The sequence below is a fragment of the Melanostigma gelatinosum genome, assembly GCF_949748355.1.
Source record: "Melanostigma gelatinosum genome assembly, chromosome: 18".
NCBI classification, from domain to species: domain Eukaryota; kingdom Metazoa; phylum Chordata; class Actinopteri; order Perciformes; family Zoarcidae; genus Melanostigma; species Melanostigma gelatinosum.
Window position 1 is genome coordinate 11,270,839 of NC_136651.1, and position 19,959 is coordinate 11,290,797.

Here is a 19,959-nt window from a genome sequence, read left to right on the forward strand (position 1 = left end):
ACAACCGGACGTCCAAAGTGTCTGCGCCTGATGATGACGTCGTAGATGTCAAATGTGGCTTTTCCCCTAGCTAACATGCTGTAAAGTAAATGCTGTAAAGTAAGTACGTGTATTGTTTGGGGTCATTTTTTTCAGCTGAAGGTTGGGTTTTACCGGGTTGTTGCTGAAATGAACGGCAGTGTTATGTTTAATACTACGTGGTTGCGTTTTATGTTTAGTATTTGCCCGTGGTTTGTGCAGAAGAAGGCGACGAAGGGCTGCATGCACGCCCCCATCGTAGCGACCTTTTTTTTAGGCTACATAGAGTGCTGGGAGTATGGGACCAGTCATTTATCTTACTATAAACGTACTACGCACGCTACTGTTGGTACGTTTATAGTACACCTCGTGTTTTCTGCTTTACTCGAGTACCAGTTACAAAAAAACAGCACAAAATCAACCTGGTGGTGCCACTTGCATGGATATGAAAACTCATATATATATATATATATATATATATATATATATATATATATATATATATATATATATATATATATATATATATATATCAGAAATGGCCCCGTTTATGTTCCACTCAGAAGCCTGCACTATGATAAAAAAGGCTGCTGAAGTTGATACCATTATGACAGTTAATCAATTAACTGGAGAGGTTGAGGAGGCGGAACATCATCCGATACTCTGGTGTATTATTTTCTGCACAAACTGTAAAGTGTGCAGAGGAGAGATCATGCGGGGCCACCAGCTGTCTTCTGCCACTGGATGAAGGAGAGGTGTGTCTGCAGCTGCTGTGTGGGGAATCTACAGGATCTGAGGCTACAGTATCCCACTGAACACCTGTGCTTCACTTCTTCTGCTTGACTTCCACTGTAAAGAGATCCGTCACCGTCCCATGACCGTCCCATGTGAGCCTATCTGCTCTGCCACTGTGCGCCGTATCATATCAGCGTGTCAGGAAACCTGCCAGCCGCGGATGCCCCGCTTTTGGGTTTGTTTGTATTGTAGGTGGTGGTCCACAATCTAGCCTAAATATTGCCTTTGGGATATGTTTGGATTTTGGTTCATATCTGGATTAACACCAGGGACTTGTGGACACTTGTGGACACTGAGATCAGTATTGTGTCTGGGATTTTTGGGCTTTCAGTGAATGCAGGAGAAGTTTAAAATCTACAAATACACAAAAAAGACACACGATGGATTAAGGCTGATTCTGACATATTTGTAAACACATTTCAAAATCAATTTACATTTTGATAAAATTAAGTGATTTAGAATTATATTCTTAGCATCTTTGAAACAGAATTTAGAGAACCACAATTACAATCTAACAGTTAGAAGAATAAGTAAATACGAAAAATATTCCTAAAATTTTACATCTAACATGTTGGTTGGGGGATTTTGCAAGGGGGTGTTTGGACATAACGTACAATGAGAGGTCTTTATTTGCTTTTTTATGCAAACAATATGCATGTGCATGGAACAAATACATTTTATAATATATTTCAGAGCATTTGGTCTTCAGTTGTGAGTCATGTAGATTTAGTTTGACTTTTTTTTTACATATTGCTCCCAACTGAAAACAGTTCATGCATTTGGTAAAGTTCTACTCACGAAACTAAATTGTCTTTAATGCAGCAGTTTGTTTCTCCTCACAGCTTCCAGCTATAAATACACACCAGACAATATAGAGGATGCCAGTCAGGCTGCAGAGCTCTTCACAGCCACTGACTGTGAAAGACGGGCTTTAGTGTGCGTTTGTGTCTGTGGGCTCGGATACCTCGAGAGTTTGTCTGTGCTCGTGTACTCCGAGGTTCAGTGACACGGTTCACAGTCGAGAGCCATGTTTGCGCGGTGGGAGGTGGTTGTTTTTAACAGAAAAGGAGCGGTCGGTCTCATATTGTGACATTTCTGAATGGGAGGTTTCCCCCTCAGGAATGCCCAAACAACTGTGCGTGGGCCGAGAGGGCCGAGAGTAGACTTTGTGTGCAAGACGGAGACAGCGAGCTTTCTTGTTTGTGACCCCAAAGTGTAATTGCATGTAATGTAACCTGTACGGCTGAAGGTTCTTCAACAGCAGTGATTTGGACTTGTCGTAGCAGGAGAAGCACAGGTGAAACAAATTATGTTAACGATGGCTCAATTCCATCAAGCCTTCAAGTCAGATCAGTGAACCAGGAAGCACAATAGGCCCTTTAACCTCCAGCCGTTTTCACATGTGATTGCAGGGTTAATGCAGGTGTAATTAATAACACTAATTATTGCCCTGTTCTATTTAGGTAGCCAGGGCCCGGGTATTCTGCATATTGGCTCACTGGAATCCCTTATTATTTACGTCTGTGTTGTTACATCGATGGCATGCTGTATGCCGACTGTGAATTTATTATTATTTGAATGTACTTGTAATTTACATGGTACTGAACTTCTTACGCTGTACTTTGCAAAGATATATGGCTGACATTGCAAAAAAAACAACATATAGCATTCACAGGTTTAACTCTATTGTTCAAGAGAAAACTAGACATGGAGCTTTAATGTCAGCACTAGAGGTAGGCCTACCTCCTACTGGCTGATATGAGCTATTACTTCATTATGATCAGTGGACCAGTGCTGCCTTCAACTGATCTGTGTACAATTTATTATTCAGATTTTATGAAATGATGTTATTTCAAACTCAGTGGCATTGTGTTCGTGTACTACCTCTAACATCATTTTTTTAGTGATTTAGTCCTTTTTTTTTAATGTCCCCCTTTCTTTCTCTTTCAGTTATGGCTATGAATCACATGAGTCGGCTGCGGCCTCTGCTGTGTCAGTCCTTGTTGCGACAGGTCAGGTCTCCCCTCGTGGCCACCTCCAGGGTCAGTGAACTACTACTACACCCCAACACCACCGTCCACCCCGCTGCATGCAAGAGGCTCTACGCCACGAAGAAGGCAAAAGGTCAGTGAGGAGATTGCGCAGCCTGGAGTTCGCATGTGTACAACCTCCGTTGGCACGGATGTGGGTTACGTGATTCGACATGATCTATCTTAGATACGAGTCGTCCCTCTTCCCTCTGTGATTTGCCTCTTTCCCTCTCTCCATCTTCCAAGCCAAGGCAAAGGGCCAGTCAGCGAAGTTGAATATTAATGCAGCTCTGGTGGAAGACATCATCAGTCTGGATGAAGTGAAGGGGGACATGACAGCTGTTCTCAATGCACTCAAAGACGACTTCACACGCAACCTCAGCATCCGAACCTCGCCAGGTATTCAGCTCGTCTCTGAGTCTTTCTCTCCCTCTCTTTTTCTCCGTCTGTGTCTGGTTACATTACTTTCTTTCTTAAACTTTGCAGAAGAAAAACAAACGATAAAAGTTAACATAAACAGCTGTCAAATAGTGCCGGGTATTCATCGGATGTAACGCTGAAGGGTGGAGATCAATAGCGGGACAATAAGAGCAACGTCAGTGTTGTGAAACACACAAGTGTTTAATTTAGTTTCTAAGCTATCTATTTCCTTTTATTGTTAACAGGGTTCAAAGAAGAGAACAGCAACAGAAGAAATGCAGTAAAGTTAACATCATACCACGTACGGCTAGGATGAACTACTATTTCTATAAATTGTTCAACAGCAGATTTAATCTGCAGAGGTATGTCAGTGATCTAATGGATGTCTGCAGTCCAACCAGAATGATCAAATGTTTACCCAGAGCCAATCCAATGTTTGAATCCAGTTTTTCCAAACAATGCTTTTTAAAACAGGGCTTCTCTTAAAAGTATATAATTCTGTATCTGGATGGACGGCCATGACGTAACGGACATCCACGAGATACCTCTAAACACGCAGATGTCACCTATGGGGCTATATGTATTTTTTTTTTATTTCTGCTTTTAATTTGATACACACAGTTTTTTTTTTTTTTTGTGCAGTTTGTATTTTTCAACTTGCATCTACCTGACAAAGCGCCTGAGGCCAGAGAGCGAGCCCCAGTGTGACTTTACCTTGACTCCAGTTTGACCTCGGTTTCCCCAACTACATCCAGGTCACGACCCTTTCTGCCTGTGGGTTGTAACAAATGGGAGCCGGGCTCGGCGTAGTCAGGGGTGGGGTGTATAATGGAAGCTCCCGAGGGACGAGGCAGCCGCAAGAATGAGACTTCACATTTACAGCGTCTGCGCTTTTCCTCCTCAGATGAAAGTGTGCTTTCTCTGACATTTGATCTGCAGCATGTGCAGTCTTGTTTAAGTCCACACAACATGCAGGAGAGTTAAACAACGGAGGCATGAACACAACCTTGATTTTTATGGTTAACATCTCAATGTCTTGTCTCGCAGATACCCTCCACATGTTTCATTGTCCTTTATTCATTAATCCCTCCGTTCCTTATCGTCCCATCAGCTTTTTTTCGCTCTCCACTCGTCATCCAGAAATGTCTTGGTATGAGTCATTTTCTCTCTTCAGCCCCTCCCTTTATATCCCTCCATTACTTACTTTTCTATTCAGTTTTTCAAACCGCTTTATTGTTTTGGCCCCCGCTCAAAGGATATTTTCAATCTGTGTCTTTATACTTTTGAATGCAAATGTGTTCTTGACCTACAGGGAAACATTTGTTCACATGGCAAGAGTTCCCTCCTCCACGCCCTCCATCTTTTCCGCCCTCCTGTTTTCTGCCTCCATCCCTCCGTCGTGTCATTCTTGCTCCATCTCTCTATCCACGCACCGCCGTCCTCCGCTCTATCCGTCCTCCTCGTCTGTCCAGCTGCACAGTAATCCACGGAGGCAGCAGGATTTAAAAACTGACAGGAGAGATGAGATGGAATGGAATTACGTCAGTTGTCCAAATGTGTGTGTGTGTGTGTTTGTTCCATGAACTTCTCATCTGGCTCTCATTAAGCTTATGAGTACGTGTGTGTGTGTGGATGTGACTGTATGTGCCGGTGTGTGTGTGTTACCATGAATCCCTACTGTATGTGTGCATGCGTTTGTTTGCGTGTAGCAGAAAGTCGTAGATGGATGCAGAGAGAAGGGGTCAATGCTGGGACCGCCATGTTGTGGTTAGTCACACATGGGTAGAGATGGCCCGAAAACAAGCTCTGTTTCCATGGAAACTTTGTCAATACAGGGTGGACTGAGACATTGAACCATAACAACGGTACTGGGACAAAACGACCTCGAAGTACTTTAAAATAATTGCAGAGTGAATGTTGGTCTCACAGTTACCAGGTGGCCAGATACACCACTCCCAATGAAGGAAAATGTTCCTCCATAACTCCTCGATGGGAAAATCAGCAGCTGTTCACCAACAAGTTCGTCATATCAATCAATATCAACTGTGTTCACAGCTCGTTACAATGTCATTCAAGCTCTGTTGCAGACCAAACGACTGCACAGAATGCAATTGATGGTGTTGAAGAGCATTCATCTCAGTCTGAAGGATAATATTATTAACTACATGCCTAGTATATAAAGTTTACACATAATGTGGCATGTTTAAGATGAATGGCAAACAAATGTTTAGTGCACATATAAAAGCATATTTTCCATGTATTTATTTGATATTGTGTGTGTTATATGATCAGTATTGGTAATACTTTGATAAAGAACAATTTGGCAACTGTTTTCACTGCCTTCCTCTTCTCTCTCAGCCCCCGAACCCCTCCTCACACTCCACCTTTGTTGTCCAAGAAATGATTGTCTGTCTGCCTGTCTGCCCTCCCAAAGTGTTCACAGATGTGCAGGGGCTCATTGTCGAGGCACAGGTAACAAAGACGGACAGGCAGAAGGTCACAGATATGGACATGAGCGGTCCGTGTATACAAACAGAGGCGCTGTGTGACAGACAGGCCGGTTCAGAGCTGCACACAGATGAATGTTTAACGTCAAAGAGGGAGACAGAATAATTGGCAGGCAGGTAGACGGCATGTCAGGGATCCAGTTTAAACTAAAGGTATCTGTTTCATCACAGCATTTATATATATATATATTTTTTTTTGCGTCTAATCTCCGACTGGTACATCGATGTCTTTTTGCTCTTGAAATCATATGTTAAGATTATCATATAAATTATCATATGTCAGATTAATTGATTTTTAAACTTACACCATTGGCTCACCTCACCTTCAACCCCCCCCCCCCCTCTTTTCCACACACTCTACCAGCACAGCCTGCAGTGGGTAAGCAGGGAGCGAGTGATGTAAGGCAGAGGTGGAGAAGGAGGAAACAACTGCGTCTGAGGTTAGCCAGATGGAGGAGAGGGGCGGATGGATGGAGTGAGGGAGTAAAGAGGGCGAGAGGGACTGAACAGAAGTCGGCTAATGTTGGCAAACTTATCTTTGTTCCTCAGTGTTGACAGTGAGGACAGACAGTAGATCATGGAAACTTAACACTGTGACAGTGGTCCCGGTTTTTTTTTGTTTTTTTTACTCATGCAGTTTGTGACTTCTGCTGCACATCCTTCCAGCCGTCTGGCTGTCTGTTTGTAAATCTGTCTGATTAGATATAAAGAAAACATCCAGTCAGTCAGTCAGTCTGCATGGAAACTGTGTCATCAAACCAGAAAAGCTTTTATTCACCACAGCCTCTCAATACTGATCTATGAGAATAAAACAAAATTGATGACGATATATTGGTTAATATTCATTTGTTTTACATAAACACAAGATTTAAACAAGCATTGTGTGAGAAAGGCACGTCTTAAGAGTACAGAGAGATATTTTGCAGACAAACAATAAACTTTAACGTAAAAGTAGATATGATATGAGATTCATATATTCATTCATATGCTCAAAATCAGTGTGACAGTATTGTACATGGCAAGGGTACAATGCCGCCTTGAATTGTCGAAATACTTCAATGAATTAAGTAAATGGACGTTTATCTGCGTTTGTTCAGGAGCTCTGGATCACATTGTGGTGACGACCCAAGATGGAAAGTTCCCTCTCAACCAGCTGGGACAGGTCTCCATGAAATCCCCTCAGCTCATTATGGTCAACATGAGCAGCTTCCCAGAGGTAAGACGACCGCACAAACAAACACGAGGACACACACGCGCGTACAGAGTCCTCCGACCTGCATCTGTGTGTCTCACGCACACAAGCACACGGCGGGTAACCAAAAGCTTTATGAAAATAATCCACAGCGCAGACAGATAGACGGTCCTCACAGGAGGAAAAGTGAGCCAGACCAGAACTCTCTGTATAAATGAAACCTGACCTGCCTCGTTCTCTCCAACTGTGTCTCACATGCTAATTGATTGATCACTCGGGGAGCCCTTTGTTCTGGGGTGAAAGATAGCAACATGAACCCAAACTCTGTGTGAGCGTGCACTGAGATGTGGTTATGTCTGCGTACGAGTTGTCACAGAGGAGGAAATTACCTCATTTTACCCCCAGGTTAGGAAGGAATGGATTATTTTTCTTCTTTTATTTTTACTCCCTTTTCTTTCCCTCTTTTTTTCCTTCTTAGATGATACAACACTGTGCTATTCACAACACCAGAAATACATATTATCCACAGGGGCAACTCACATTTTCAATGGCCCGACTCTGGTGGTCTTGAGAATCAACCTGATGCAATCATATTCATAGACAGACGGCCATCACTGGGGATTTAGTTCTCTTTGGTCTTATTAGCCATTGAGCTAATGAACAATACAGCTATATGGTGCTTTGTTTAAAATATATCTATATATATATATATATATATATATATATATATATATATATATATATATATATATATATCTGTTCCTCTTCTCAAGAGATGCAACTGTAAGCAAAGTTCAATAACATTTACTTTACAGGAACAGTTCTACGTCGTGTAAAACACATTTCATTGAACTGAAAGTTCTTGTGTTTAAGTGAAAATAAAAACGAGACTAGTATGCAAAATGTATGATGTTAAGTTGAAGTGATAAATTGCGCCCAATAAGCCTGCAAGTTCTGATCAATAGGAATTATGAATGATACCCGCTTACAAGTGCTGCTTGCAGGTACAGGTACAAGTACAGCCACTCAGAGAGCGGCCAATAGTACAGTATAAAATAAGTGATTACAGGAAAAGAAATGCATACAGTACAAGTACACTATGCTAACATGCTGACGTTAAGCAGGTATCTCTTGGTTTAGCACGTAAGCATTCTATCATTGTATCTGGTATTACGATTCCTCCTGAGGTGAGTGTGTGTACCAGATGTAATGGCAAATCCAATAGTTGTTGAGATGTTTCACTCAAAACCACAAATGTCCACCTCATTGTTGAGGAAAAGTCAGAGTTTTCAGTTTGGGTCTGAACCCAAAGTGGCATACCAACCTACCGACCGACACTGCCACCCCTACAGCGCCACCGCCGACATAAATGACATTCAAAGGCGGTTTGTTCCTTTGGAGAACCACCTGTCTGCTACAACCACCTTTTATTTTCCTACCGTTCACCTTGTGAACCTGAAAAGTGTGGCTTCGAGTCTTTGTTCTCTTTCTTGCTGATATCACAAAACAACATGCAAATCTAAGTATGCATCAGTATCTCAAATCTGTAAATTCAGGCTGAATGGTCTTTCAGTGAGTCTATTTCAAACCACAGACCACACACACACACACACACACCGGCAGACGCGTTCATGCGCACGCACACTACCCTGTGTCCCAACGTTACCCATGTCCCACACAGAGGTGAGTCCTCAGTACCCAGAGCTAATAGGCTTATAATGATGCCTATCCATTACCAGGCACTCCAGAGGCCCGACCATTGTTTTCCATTCATTCATTAAGAGCAGCCTGGGAAGGCACAGTGGAACTAACAACAACTACCAGCATGCTTAGATCACGGGGCAATGTGGTGTGTGTTTTAGGCTGAGTGTGTATGCGCACGTTTAAGCATCCCACCACTTTGTTCATAAAGTGTTTTCTTCAGGACTCCCTATTCAAACACGAGCGCACACGCGGACTCTCGCACACATTCCTCTCCGCCCGCCTCTTTGCTTTGAACCGCGCCGTCAAGCGTTTGATGTTAAACTCCAGTGTAATTTCTCTTCCTCTCCAACACATTAACCAGAACCGGCCCGGACTTTTTTCACAGAAATTCCCCTCGGTTTTTCAGTGAACTGCCGGAGCGGTCGTCGGGAGAGAGGAAACGGTGATGAATTTGATGCTGAGAACAATCAAACATAGGTATGGGCTGAATCTATCACCCCACACTCAAAGAGAGCAACCAGAGGGCCTGTGCTCCGTATGACTTTGACAAAGGAAACGGAAAGAAAGCTCATGAATTAATTCAATGCGCACAAATAAATTCCTTTAATGTCACCGCCATTTCTTTTCCCCAGCGGATAAGGCCAGAAGGAGCTGTCAAGGAAGGAGAGTAGAAAGGGGGTAAAAAAAAAACAACCGATGTGTTCTAAATCCTCGCGTTACACATTTGCACACTTTGTGACGCTCAGCTGAGGGAATTGTCATGCGGTTGCAGAATTTGTTTGAGTGTGACTTTGTTTTCAGTAATTCCAAGGGTTTGGCTTCCTCCCCCCTTGTCTGTGTGCACCGTTTGACTGTAGCTATCTGGTTCTAATGTGGTATTTGCTGGACTGAAGGATTGTGTTGTACATGGTGGATCGAGTTTTTATGTTTCACATATGTGAATGCTGTTTTTAGTGTTTACCATTGAGTCGCGTGCAGAGCTTCTTTGTCTGCCTGCTGGCCTGCCAAACAAATATAAATGCACTTTAAAATGACATTCCAAAGAAGCCACGATATTAATGAACTTAAGTCAAAGTATTGTGGGACTGCATACCAACGCTTCTCAGAATCTCATCTTTGTCTGATCCTGTGTTGCGTTGACACAAACTGAAGCGCCAAAATGAAAATGAGCCGGCTTCAATTTGATTATTTACACCTGTGCGTGTCCTGCTATGACATTAAAAAAGGCCTACTCAGGCAGTAGCATAACTGACTCATGTCCAGTACTAATAACGCTACTGCTAGCATCGCTCAGTGGGTTGTTCATCCAACTGCAGCAATTGGATGCAACATAGTTGCCCCTCAACCATGTTAAAGTGTCACAATCATGGCGGCTGCCTGAAGACCATAACATATCGATGTCTTTCAACATGTGTAGCCTGAATGTCTCTAACCACCGAATGTGTTGACTTCTGCCTTCCCACCAAATTGGTTGAACCCAGCAGAGACTTCCTTTCAAACCCACATAAGGTAATGAGCTGGCCACATGCAAAATCTGACCACAACACAAGAAAAGTGTTTACGTGTACTCTTTAGTTAAAGTGAGGATGTGTACATGTGCTCGCCTCAAGATAATGACCATTTCCCATCTTCATAAACAAGCAATTAGCTGCTGATAAATGTGCAAATAAAGGATTAAAAAGGAACACATACAAACTCAGAAGCACATGTGTGTGTGTGTGTGTGTGTGTCCGTGTCCATGTATCATACACAAGCACAAGCAGACTCTCTTGTGAGATCACCGTGGGTCAACGCCCTGCCCTGCAACCTCTCAGTCCTGTCCCAGAGGGCCGAGCGCTGACAGTGGCCCAAGGCACTTCCACACTGCAAGGGCTTCCCCAGACACACACACACACACACCCCACCCAGACACACACTTACACACACTACAAACACAACACAACACCTTAATTATTGCCAGCTGGAGCTGGGCTACTACCTGCAGTTGTAGCGCTGCTTTTCGATTCACACCAGTGCTCGCCGCGAGCACACATTCATATATCTGTGTGTGTGTGTGTGTGTGTGTTTGTGTGTGTGTTTGTGCCCTAGGCTACAGCGGCTGCCACCCGCGCCCTAAGAGAGAGTAGCTTGAACCTTAACCCAGAGGTGGACGGGACGATCATCAAGGTGCCCGTTCCCAAGTGAGTCTCAAACACACACACACACACACACACACACACACACACACACACACACACACACACACACACACACACACACACACAGCCCCAAGGGCAGGAACACTTTCCTGCTTTTCAATCTTCTCTTTACACCTTTTACTTTTCTTCTGTCATTCCTCTGTTTTCCCACGCCCACCATTATTATACACTGAGACATATCGTAAGTACGAGCCCTGAAACAACAAGGTGAACAATATATTACTCAATTGACACGATGTTTGTTTTTACTAAATTCATGATAAAGTTATTTGACGAAATAGATCATTTTTAAGACTCGTTTCTATGCTCTGTTAATCTGTGACAAAGCAGTTGACATTTTTGTGTTTTTATAGAGTAAATAAGGAACCGATAGATGAAATAATCAACATGTACTGCATATGATCATAAACCTAAACCTTGCAGTGAGTCTGACCGTATCGCCATTAATAATTCTCTTTAACCGAGAGATTTATGGACTTTTGTTCGTGGATGTATGGAGACCCCCGGTGTGTTGATGTGAGGGTCGGGTCACTCTCTCTCTGTTCCGACTAGACCTCTCACTCTCTCTTTTTCTGTCTGCCAAGTCAAACAAGCTCACAGAAAACTATCCATCCCTCACTCACTAAACCCCTCTGTGTGTATATACAGTATGTTTTTTACATACACACACATGTGCGTGTAAGTATACATGTATAAATGCCACCCTGTGTGTGTGTGTGTGTGTGTGCTCGCGTTGAGCAGCAGGTGTTAGTCTGGCAGAGGAGGGACACAAGAGTCGGACTGCTTTCCCCCTGCAATCAGTCTCGGCACGCTCCAATCCTCCATTTGCATTTGCAAAGAGAAGGCGCTCCTTGATTGGCCCTGGAATCAGTAATTAGGCCGTATTGTTTGTGGTAAATAGACACCGCACTTGGATTGTTTGCAAATAGTCCCAAAGGCAAAAACAACGAAAAAAATAGTCAATTAAGGACAAAGAGGGAGAGTGAAATGGGAAGTAGGATTTTCTGAGTGATTAACAATCGCAAAGTGAATACAAAGTTGTTGGGATTGACGGATGTTTCGGCTCGAGTCTGAGACCTCGGCAACTGATTGTTGATAGTTGGTTGCTTACGAGTCTGAACTAAAATTATTAGACTTCATGCTTACGAGCACTTAACGTCCTCATTTGCACAAGTGGGGACATTGGTTTTTTTCATTATTTTGTCTGTGCGCCGTGTGTTTGACGAACCCTTTCTTTTCGGTCTCTGTGTGCAGTTTGAAGTTATTTTAAATTGTTGGCCTAGTGTGTGTGTGTGTGTGTGTGGAGCCTTGCTTGGTATAATTAATTTCCTTGTATCCCAGGGAATCTCACCTGCTCTGTTTTTTTTTTTTCTTCTCTGTTACCGTACGTCCCCCCCCCCCCCTCCCTGCAGAGTGACGCGGGAGCACAGAGAGAACCTCGCCAAGCTGGCCAAACAGTTCGGCAACAAGGCGAAAGATTCCCTGAGGAAAGTGCGATCTACTGCTGTCACACAGGTCAAAAAGACGAAGGAAGCACACTCGGAGGACACCATACGACTTGTGGAAAAACAGGTGGGAGACAGTGGAGCTGCACGTAAAGCCTCTTAAGATAGAAGGGAAGTTTGATGTTGAGATGAGAAGAGATCAGGCACAAAACTGAGAGAGTCAAAGACGTAACTGATCATTTAGTTGAGATAGTTTAGCTTTTAATGTCATCCTTTTCCAAACAGACACTAAAGTGAGCCCAAAAAGGTGTATTATTCATTTTTCCTTTTTCCCCTTCACAGATTCAGCAGATGGCGGACAACATTGCAGTGGACATTGACAAACAGCTTGCAGCCAAGACCAAGGAGCTGTTAGGCTGACTGTGACGATTAAGAAGTCTCCTTTTTCATATTTTGGTTATAGCTGAACAGATGTACACACTTAACAGAAGCAACATTTCAACCCTATCGTGTTTATAATAAACAGGGACTCATTCGGTCGTTCTTGCATCCCGTTCTCACAGTCCACAAGCTTCACACAGACCAATGAGTCTCGGTTCTGTTGTCCATGGTTTGGCAGAAACTGGGCTTTCGGTTCCGGGGCCACAACTCTGGCAAAGATCTGCTCCTCGCTGCCGGGCGATATCCGTGTTTAACCGTCGGTACATCAACAGAAATTGGCACGGGAACAACAACAACAACAACGACAGACTGCCAGTCATCCCCCTCCTCCCTCGTTGCTCTTCCCGTCTTCAAAACAAACCCCGAGCGAGGGACGAATGGACTTTTAATGGGATTTGTAGGCCTCCTCCTAATCAAACGCCTTGCCACAAGGGCTGTCTGTTTACGTAAAAACAAGCGCACCCGTCTGAGTGTAAACTGGCGGCGGGTTTGTCTTGGTGGCAAGAGAAAGAGAGAGGGTTTGTTCCAGAGGAGGAGGATATTATTAGCGTGTTGCCAAACATTTGTTTCACATTGATTCAAAGTCTGTTCAAGAATGCGCTTGAGTAAAAAAAGCCTTTAATTTGGGCCCATGTCTAGGATTGATAATACGGCTGCTGTCTCGACAATGAAGTCGGGGAAAGTAACATTATTGATGGACTCCATTAAAGAAACTTTGTACCATGTGCGTCATCTGTCTCTCTCTTGTTTTCTTTTCTTTTTCTCCACTTTTTGGTTTGAAGTCGCCCCCTCCTCCATTAGTCAGAGTGATAATGGACTTTTCCTGTGTACAGACCTCCAGGTCCTGACTGCTGGCACCACAATTGCCCATTAGGGAAAGAGGCTTTTAATGTTGTGCACTTGGCCCTCTCTGTCTTTCAACAGCTGCATTTTTACAGCCACGGTCAAGAATTGTAGTCGTTGTTCGAAGTGGATCAATAACAAGAAATGTATGAATGGGAAACATACTGAGCTACACACACACACATGGCTGTGCTTTCATCTATCGGCTGTTTACACCAGCCAGAGGCTTTACGAGGTTATGTGGTCGGTGTCTTACTCTTTATCATGTTTTTTCATGCTTCCTCTGCTACTTGTCAGACAGGTTTCATTTAAAAAGTTTGCCCACACACTTGCTCTTACAACCACACAGTCGTTTGGTGATTACAGCGCTGCAACACTGGCAACTACCAATTCAATCTCAGTCCGAATGCTGTCCGACCTCTTAAATGGACAACATGAATTGGGGAATCGTGACGATGCAGATTCCTTGGTGGGTTTTTGTCGTCTTTGGTGTTTTGGTGGTAGCAGCAGCGCTTAGTGGCGCGCTACACATTGTGGCGTTGTGACATTTGCCTTGGCCCTCCGTCTCCCTGGACGGCTTCGCTTTAATGGCCTAAACAGAACAGAGTCGTTGGATAAACAAGAGTTTAGCGGAGGAGTGGCTGAGTCGGGACAGAGGAGGGGTGGGGTGGAAATGGCAGGTTTTTGTGGTGATTCTGGGTCCATATGTCAGCAATTTGAGGGCATTGTGTACCTTGGCCTAAAACAGAGGCTTCATGATCGATGGAGGGGTGAAAATCTCCCAAGTCCCTGGCGCAGAACACAGGCGAGCACAAGGAAATTGCTTTCAGCTGATAGCTTCATTTTGGTTGACATTTATCAAGTGAATTACCCTGTTCCTTTCAGATGTTTACTACTCCTACTAGCACCGCCTTTCCACTGTGTGTGTGCGCGCTTTGTGCTATTGCGAAAGCAATAGAGGTTTGTCTTTGTGGAAGTTCTGGTGCGTCCTTTGGCGATTCCTCACAAAAATATAGAAGTCTGAATTAGCTCAGTAATTGTTTGATTGGTTGGTTCAGCCTTCTATATGTTGCTGGTGCATTTAAGGAAAGATAACCAGTTACAAAGTACAGCTTTTACTCACAACAAGCTCTTTATAAAGTTGTATTTCTACCAAAAAAAACACTCATGTCTGACTCTTGCAGGACAGAAATGCAAATGTGATGTTCAAATATATTAAAGCAATACTTAGCAACTCTTGCTTATCAGCCGCAAAGACGACTGTAACGGTTACGTTTTTATGACTAAAATGTAATATAGCCATGGCACCAGTAGAAGAGTCCATTATCAGTAATGGTACAAGGCAAAATAGAACTAAAGTTTGCTAAATTAGTACAGGTCATATACCAGACCAAGTGAGGCTGAAGCAGCAAAACTCCAGAGTGAACGACATTCTTATGAATTCAGGTTTTCATTTGTAAGAGGAAGAATTCTTGAATGATTCCTTCTTTCAAAAGTTGCATCGTCTCACTTTAAATCATCAAATGGGAATTTTTGAATACGAGTGTCGCAAAGCACTTACTTAATTCAATTTCATCCCTCTTTCCGGAAAGCACAAATATCAGATACAGTCATGGAATAGTACAATTTAAACTCGAATTGGAAAAATAATGAAAATCCCTCGAGTGTTGCTCTCAATCTCAGTCCCTCCATTTTACTTCATTCTTCCCCTCTGAGCATTGTTCTACTTCTCAGTTCCTCTACTTTTCATGCAGATTTCTGTGTTGCATTATTCATGTCTTTTAAGAGAAGCTCGATATATCATGGTCTAATACTAGTTTTCCAAAAAGACCTACATCATATATCGTATAGCCACCACTGTGTGTATGGAAGAAGAAAGATAATGTATAAATATATTTATATATATATGATTCCTCTCTGTTCTGTCTTCCCTTTGTGCCGCCTGTGATTACACTCTGAACTTCAAGCCGCGGTGCTCCTGCAGCAGCTGAACCGCTGAGGAGGCTGCGGAGCCGGGCGGCAACTGAGCCGACCACTTCAGCGTAGACCGAATTGGACAGAACACACACACACACACACACACGCCACACACACACACACACACACACACACACACACACACACACACACACACACACACACACACACACACACACACACACACACCTCTCCCTCTTCTCATCATCTCTGGAGTGTAAGAGTGAGTGAAGCCACCCTGAAGATCTCATCAAGGATCCAATCAGCGCGTGAATACGAAATGCACTCTCCTCTTGCGGGGTGATGATGGGGGGGAGACATCGAGAGAGCCTTGTCTGGAGCGACAATCTCGGCATATGCAAATTGAAGACGCATTTTTAATGGATTTGATGTTCGTAAGAGTATCTCTGACCCTTTCGGGGATGTGGTAACAGGCTCACAGGAAAAGAATATGTGCAGATTAGCCTATTCATATTTATAGATGTAATTGGTTGAGCTGTGTGGCATGAGGCCTTGTTGCGCCTGGTGTAACGCAGACCACGTTCAGGCCTAATCCAGGTGGGTGCTCTTACTGCCTCTAACAGGGAAATGGCGCCCATTTTAGGAGGAAGCTGGATATCCTAATAATCAGGTGAACTAATACCGGGCGCTGAGAGTGTTTCCTTCCGGAGCTCTTGGCACGTCAGTCATTCACAGAATTGCTCCTGTCTGGTCTGCGAGCCATTTTAACTCGGTGGAACGTGGGCTCTTTTCCCCCCAAACGTGCATTTAGAGCGGACCACACGGGCCCCTTTGGGTAGCCTCTACACCCCACGAGGAGGCTCCCCGACCATCGTCGGGAGCAACCAGACGCTCCAGCACACACACCTCCTGCTGCTCAAATGTGAACAAAGCGTTCCTCAGTCTAAAGTGGTTAAACTGTCAATTCAAATCGTCTGGACATCGTGATTACCGGCATGGGAGGAATTATATATTTAGCTTTATGTCCGTCGCCATTTCCTCCCCCCGTCCTGATCTGAAGTGACTAGCCAGTAGTGCCCTCGATATTACTATCTCTGAGGAGTTTAAACCTTCCCCCAGGAGACAAGTGTAATCAAGGGCTGCCAGCAGGAGGGAGGGAGGGAGGGAGGGAGGGAGGGCGGAGGATGAGAGGTTTGGGGTGGGTGGTGCTGGAGCCCTGCAGTGATGGGATGGTGAAGGATATGACAATGGACCCAATTTACAAATATATCTCTGCGTCTCAGAACTTAAATACGGAAGTTCTCAGCCAAATTATTTGGAGGAAAAAAAAGGCAGAACAGTGAGAGAATCTGGCATGCTCTTTTTACATACATGTTTTTACATAGAATCTACATCTGTGCAGTATTTTCAGAAAATAATATCCTTACTTTTTGTTGTTAAAAAACATTATTCATAATATTAGTTTTAGTGAAGTTGATTCAGAAGCAAGAAATAAAATCACCGTTCGCCCTTGCAAAGATCTCTTTTTGTCTTTCTTTTATTCAGGTAGAAAGTCATGTTTTCATACAGTGAAAGTATCTTTTTTTTAAAATCTGCGATTGCAGAGGGATTCGTTTTAATTGTTTCCAATACAAATCCAAGTGAGTTTATTGGAACAAGGCAGAATTAGGCAGATGGCTGCACTAGAACCAAGAAAAAATATAATTTTTGGTTTATTTGTACTGGGATATCTCCCCACACTGGCAGAATAATTGTACTCATAAAATAAGACTTTCAGGGCTCAATAATAGACAAAAATGACTTGGTCATATGGAGATTTTTTGCAGCGCAATAACCGCATCAAGAAACTCCAGCTGCAATGTGCTGCAGAAGAGAAAAATACACTGCACAAATGACGAGGGGGGGGGGGGAGGCCGTTGAATGTCAGGAAAAGCATGCACGTATACATAGACATACAGACCTATTGTTTTTGGTTATTGAGTCATCGTTAATAGCCTTCTTAAATTCTTTCCACAATACCCTTCGAAACAAGAATGCCCCTCTGCAAATCCACAACCCCCTCTAGGATCTCATCCATCCTGAAGAGACTCATTCATCCTCAATAACGTCACCGCTTGCTCATAAATAAAAGTGACCGTTAGGAAAGCAGATGAACGCAGCCAACGGATTGGACAGGAAGCCAGTTAATCTGCAATCCAACCCGGCCCGAGTCTAGTGAAACCCGGCTCAGCTTGGCTGACCGAGGCCTGGGAGGAAGGAAGTGAAGGACTCAGGAAGCAATGTTCAGAGCTTTCACCAGTCATATCCATCACAGTGCACGGTGATGGAAGCATGTGTGTGTGTGTGTGTGTGTGTGTCCCTGTTTCACCAGTCATATCCATCACAGGGCTCTGTCTCCAGGCCCAGGCAAGAGAGCTGGAGAGTCATTAGAGGGGCTGGGCTGCAGCGCTGCACTTTAACTAAACATCTTTTCCATAAAATAAATGCTTCCAGGTTAGCGTGGGTCCCGGAGAACCCCAGGTCGCCTCGCTTTCGCTGCCACTCATCTGATCCCAATTACCAGACAGACTTGTCCAGAGCCGGCGGAGACTATATGGATGCAGACTGGAGTCGTGTGTTGGACTCCAATGACAACAACAAGCGTGGCATCCTTTTGGCGATCAACACATCGCCACCCCGTCATGCCCCATCCTCCTCGCCACCGTACTCTGTGGTGAAGAAAAAAATCATCTGGAATTAGATTATACTTACATTTATGCTTTTTTTTTAGCGCTTTAGTGGCTTAGTATGTGTGGGTTTAGTGCCATTTTAGTGGGATATAAAGCTGTTGTGGGGATCAAACCTGTGACTTATCTGCAATGGGGATCTAACCACAAAGCTACCTTGAAATCTATCTAAGCCAATTTTGAGCAGAGAAATAGGAAATTGACCAATTTGTCTGCTTTTGCACTTAAATAATATATGTATATGCACTTACTTCTTACTGTATCTGTACAGTACAGATGTACTGTGTAGTACATGTAACAACACGGCATTTAGGAGTTCTTTACATGTATTTATAGCATGCAAGCTTTCACCCTCCATCGAGCACATCCATTACATTCACTCCAGTTGTGTTCCATGTATGAGAGTGACTTGATCTTGGAGGAGAGAAAGAGTCGGTCACGGTGATATATATGCATTTGTGCGTGCACACACATGCATTTACATCCATACATTATTGAATAATTGTTTCCCGATGCTCTCTTCTTCCCGAGAATATTAATTACCAAATGATGAAACCGCCGCCGAGGTTGACGTTGAAGGAGGAAATGGGGGCCTTGCCTGTCGGAGACTGTCCTTTTTGATGGGGTTAACTCTCATTTTGAGTGTGTGGTGTGTGTGTGTGTGTGTGTGCATGTGTGTGTGTGTGTGTGTGTGTGTGTGTGTGTGGTGCTGCTGGGAGGTAGGAGTGGGTGATGGGGTATAGCTAAGTCGGGGTGTTGAGTTTCAGGGGGAAGCATTTTTCTCAGATTGAATGATGAGAATGTCTTGGACAGCTGGACGAAGCAGTTTTTTTTTTGGGGTACAGAATAGTTAATTGATACATTTTCCTCGGCCTGAAAGAGAATGATCTTTAAGTGGGAGACTAAAGAGTTTGAAAAGAAAAGCGTTGAAAGCTTCACTCAAATGTTCATGTGCTGCTTGGCCATGCAGGACACTCCTGTAAAAGAGTTGGATATATTCAGACAAGCACACACATAACAACTGAACCTGACTGAGAGCTAACAATGTTGGATGTACGATAGGATAGGAATGAATAAAATAGACATTCAAATAAATTATAATAAGATATTAAATCCTAGACAGTGAAATAGAAGAAAAGATACCAAAGAGAGACACAGTTGCCTCTAAACAACCTTCCCTTTTATCAAATACCAGCTTTTTGTTTGTTTTGTGTCTGAATTACTTCCCCTGTGACCCTTAAATTAAATAAAGAAAACATAATTCCATGGATTCATAATCCGCTGAGATCAGACACCTTGTTCAGCTCTCAGTCTGGGGCTGCATGGAAAGGAGGATGGCACCATCTAGTGAAACTATGATGCAGGCAGGAAGGGAAACTTCACCACTCTTTGTTGCAATGGAAGAAATATCGTGCTTAAATGTATTCAGTAAGAAAACAACAAAATATATACTAACTACTCATTCATGATTTCATCACAGGACATGTTAAATGCAAAAGTTTGTTTGCCGATTGAAAATGAGACGAATAAAATGAATCTTTTTAACAGCAAACACGCCCACAAAAAGCGTATATGTGGCTGTTTTCTCATTGACAGAGAACAGCGGCTGTTATTAATTCAATTGGTTGGTGAACTAAAGCGTAAACGTCTGGAGATGCTTGCCAAACCACTCTTGCATCATAAACCGCTTCTCTTCCGTCTG

At 43.4% G+C, this 19,959-nt stretch overlaps 1 protein-coding gene across 2 annotated transcripts; it reads left to right on the plus strand.

Moving 5' to 3' along the window:
- Positions 1–21: 21 nt before the first annotated feature.
- On the plus strand, positions 22–13,462 carry mrrf (mitochondrial ribosome recycling factor). Of its 2 annotated transcripts, XM_079289129.1 has the most exons (7): positions 22–99; positions 2,764–2,937; positions 3,090–3,242; positions 6,868–6,986; positions 10,755–10,846; positions 12,277–12,436; positions 12,652–13,462. In XM_079289129.1, the coding sequence occupies exons 2-7, from the start codon at positions 2,766–2,768 to the stop codon at positions 12,727–12,729; spliced, it is 774 nt and encodes a 257-aa protein (XP_079145255.1). In that variant the 5' UTR covers positions 22–99; positions 2,764–2,765; the 3' UTR covers positions 12,730–13,462. The 2 variants fall into 2 exon arrangements, with proteins under 2 accessions (XP_079145255.1, XP_079145256.1); XM_079289130.1 differs by lacking the exon at positions 10,755–10,846.
- The last annotated feature ends 6,497 nt before the right edge of the window (positions 13,463–19,959 follow it).

Bases quoted from the DNA above. Each gene is read 5' to 3' on its own strand.
- mrrf (XM_079289129.1), top strand. From the start codon at position 2,766: ATGGCTATGAATCACATGAGTCGGCTGCGGCCTCTGCTGTGTCAGTCC. The intron at 6,987-10,754 runs GTAAGACGACCG...TTTGTGCCCTAG, and splicing joins ACATGAGCAGCTTCCCAGAG to GCTACAGCGGCTGCCACCCG. The intron at 10,847-12,276 runs GTGAGTCTCAAA...CCCTCCCTGCAG, and splicing joins ATCAAGGTGCCCGTTCCCAA to AGTGACGCGGGAGCACAGAG.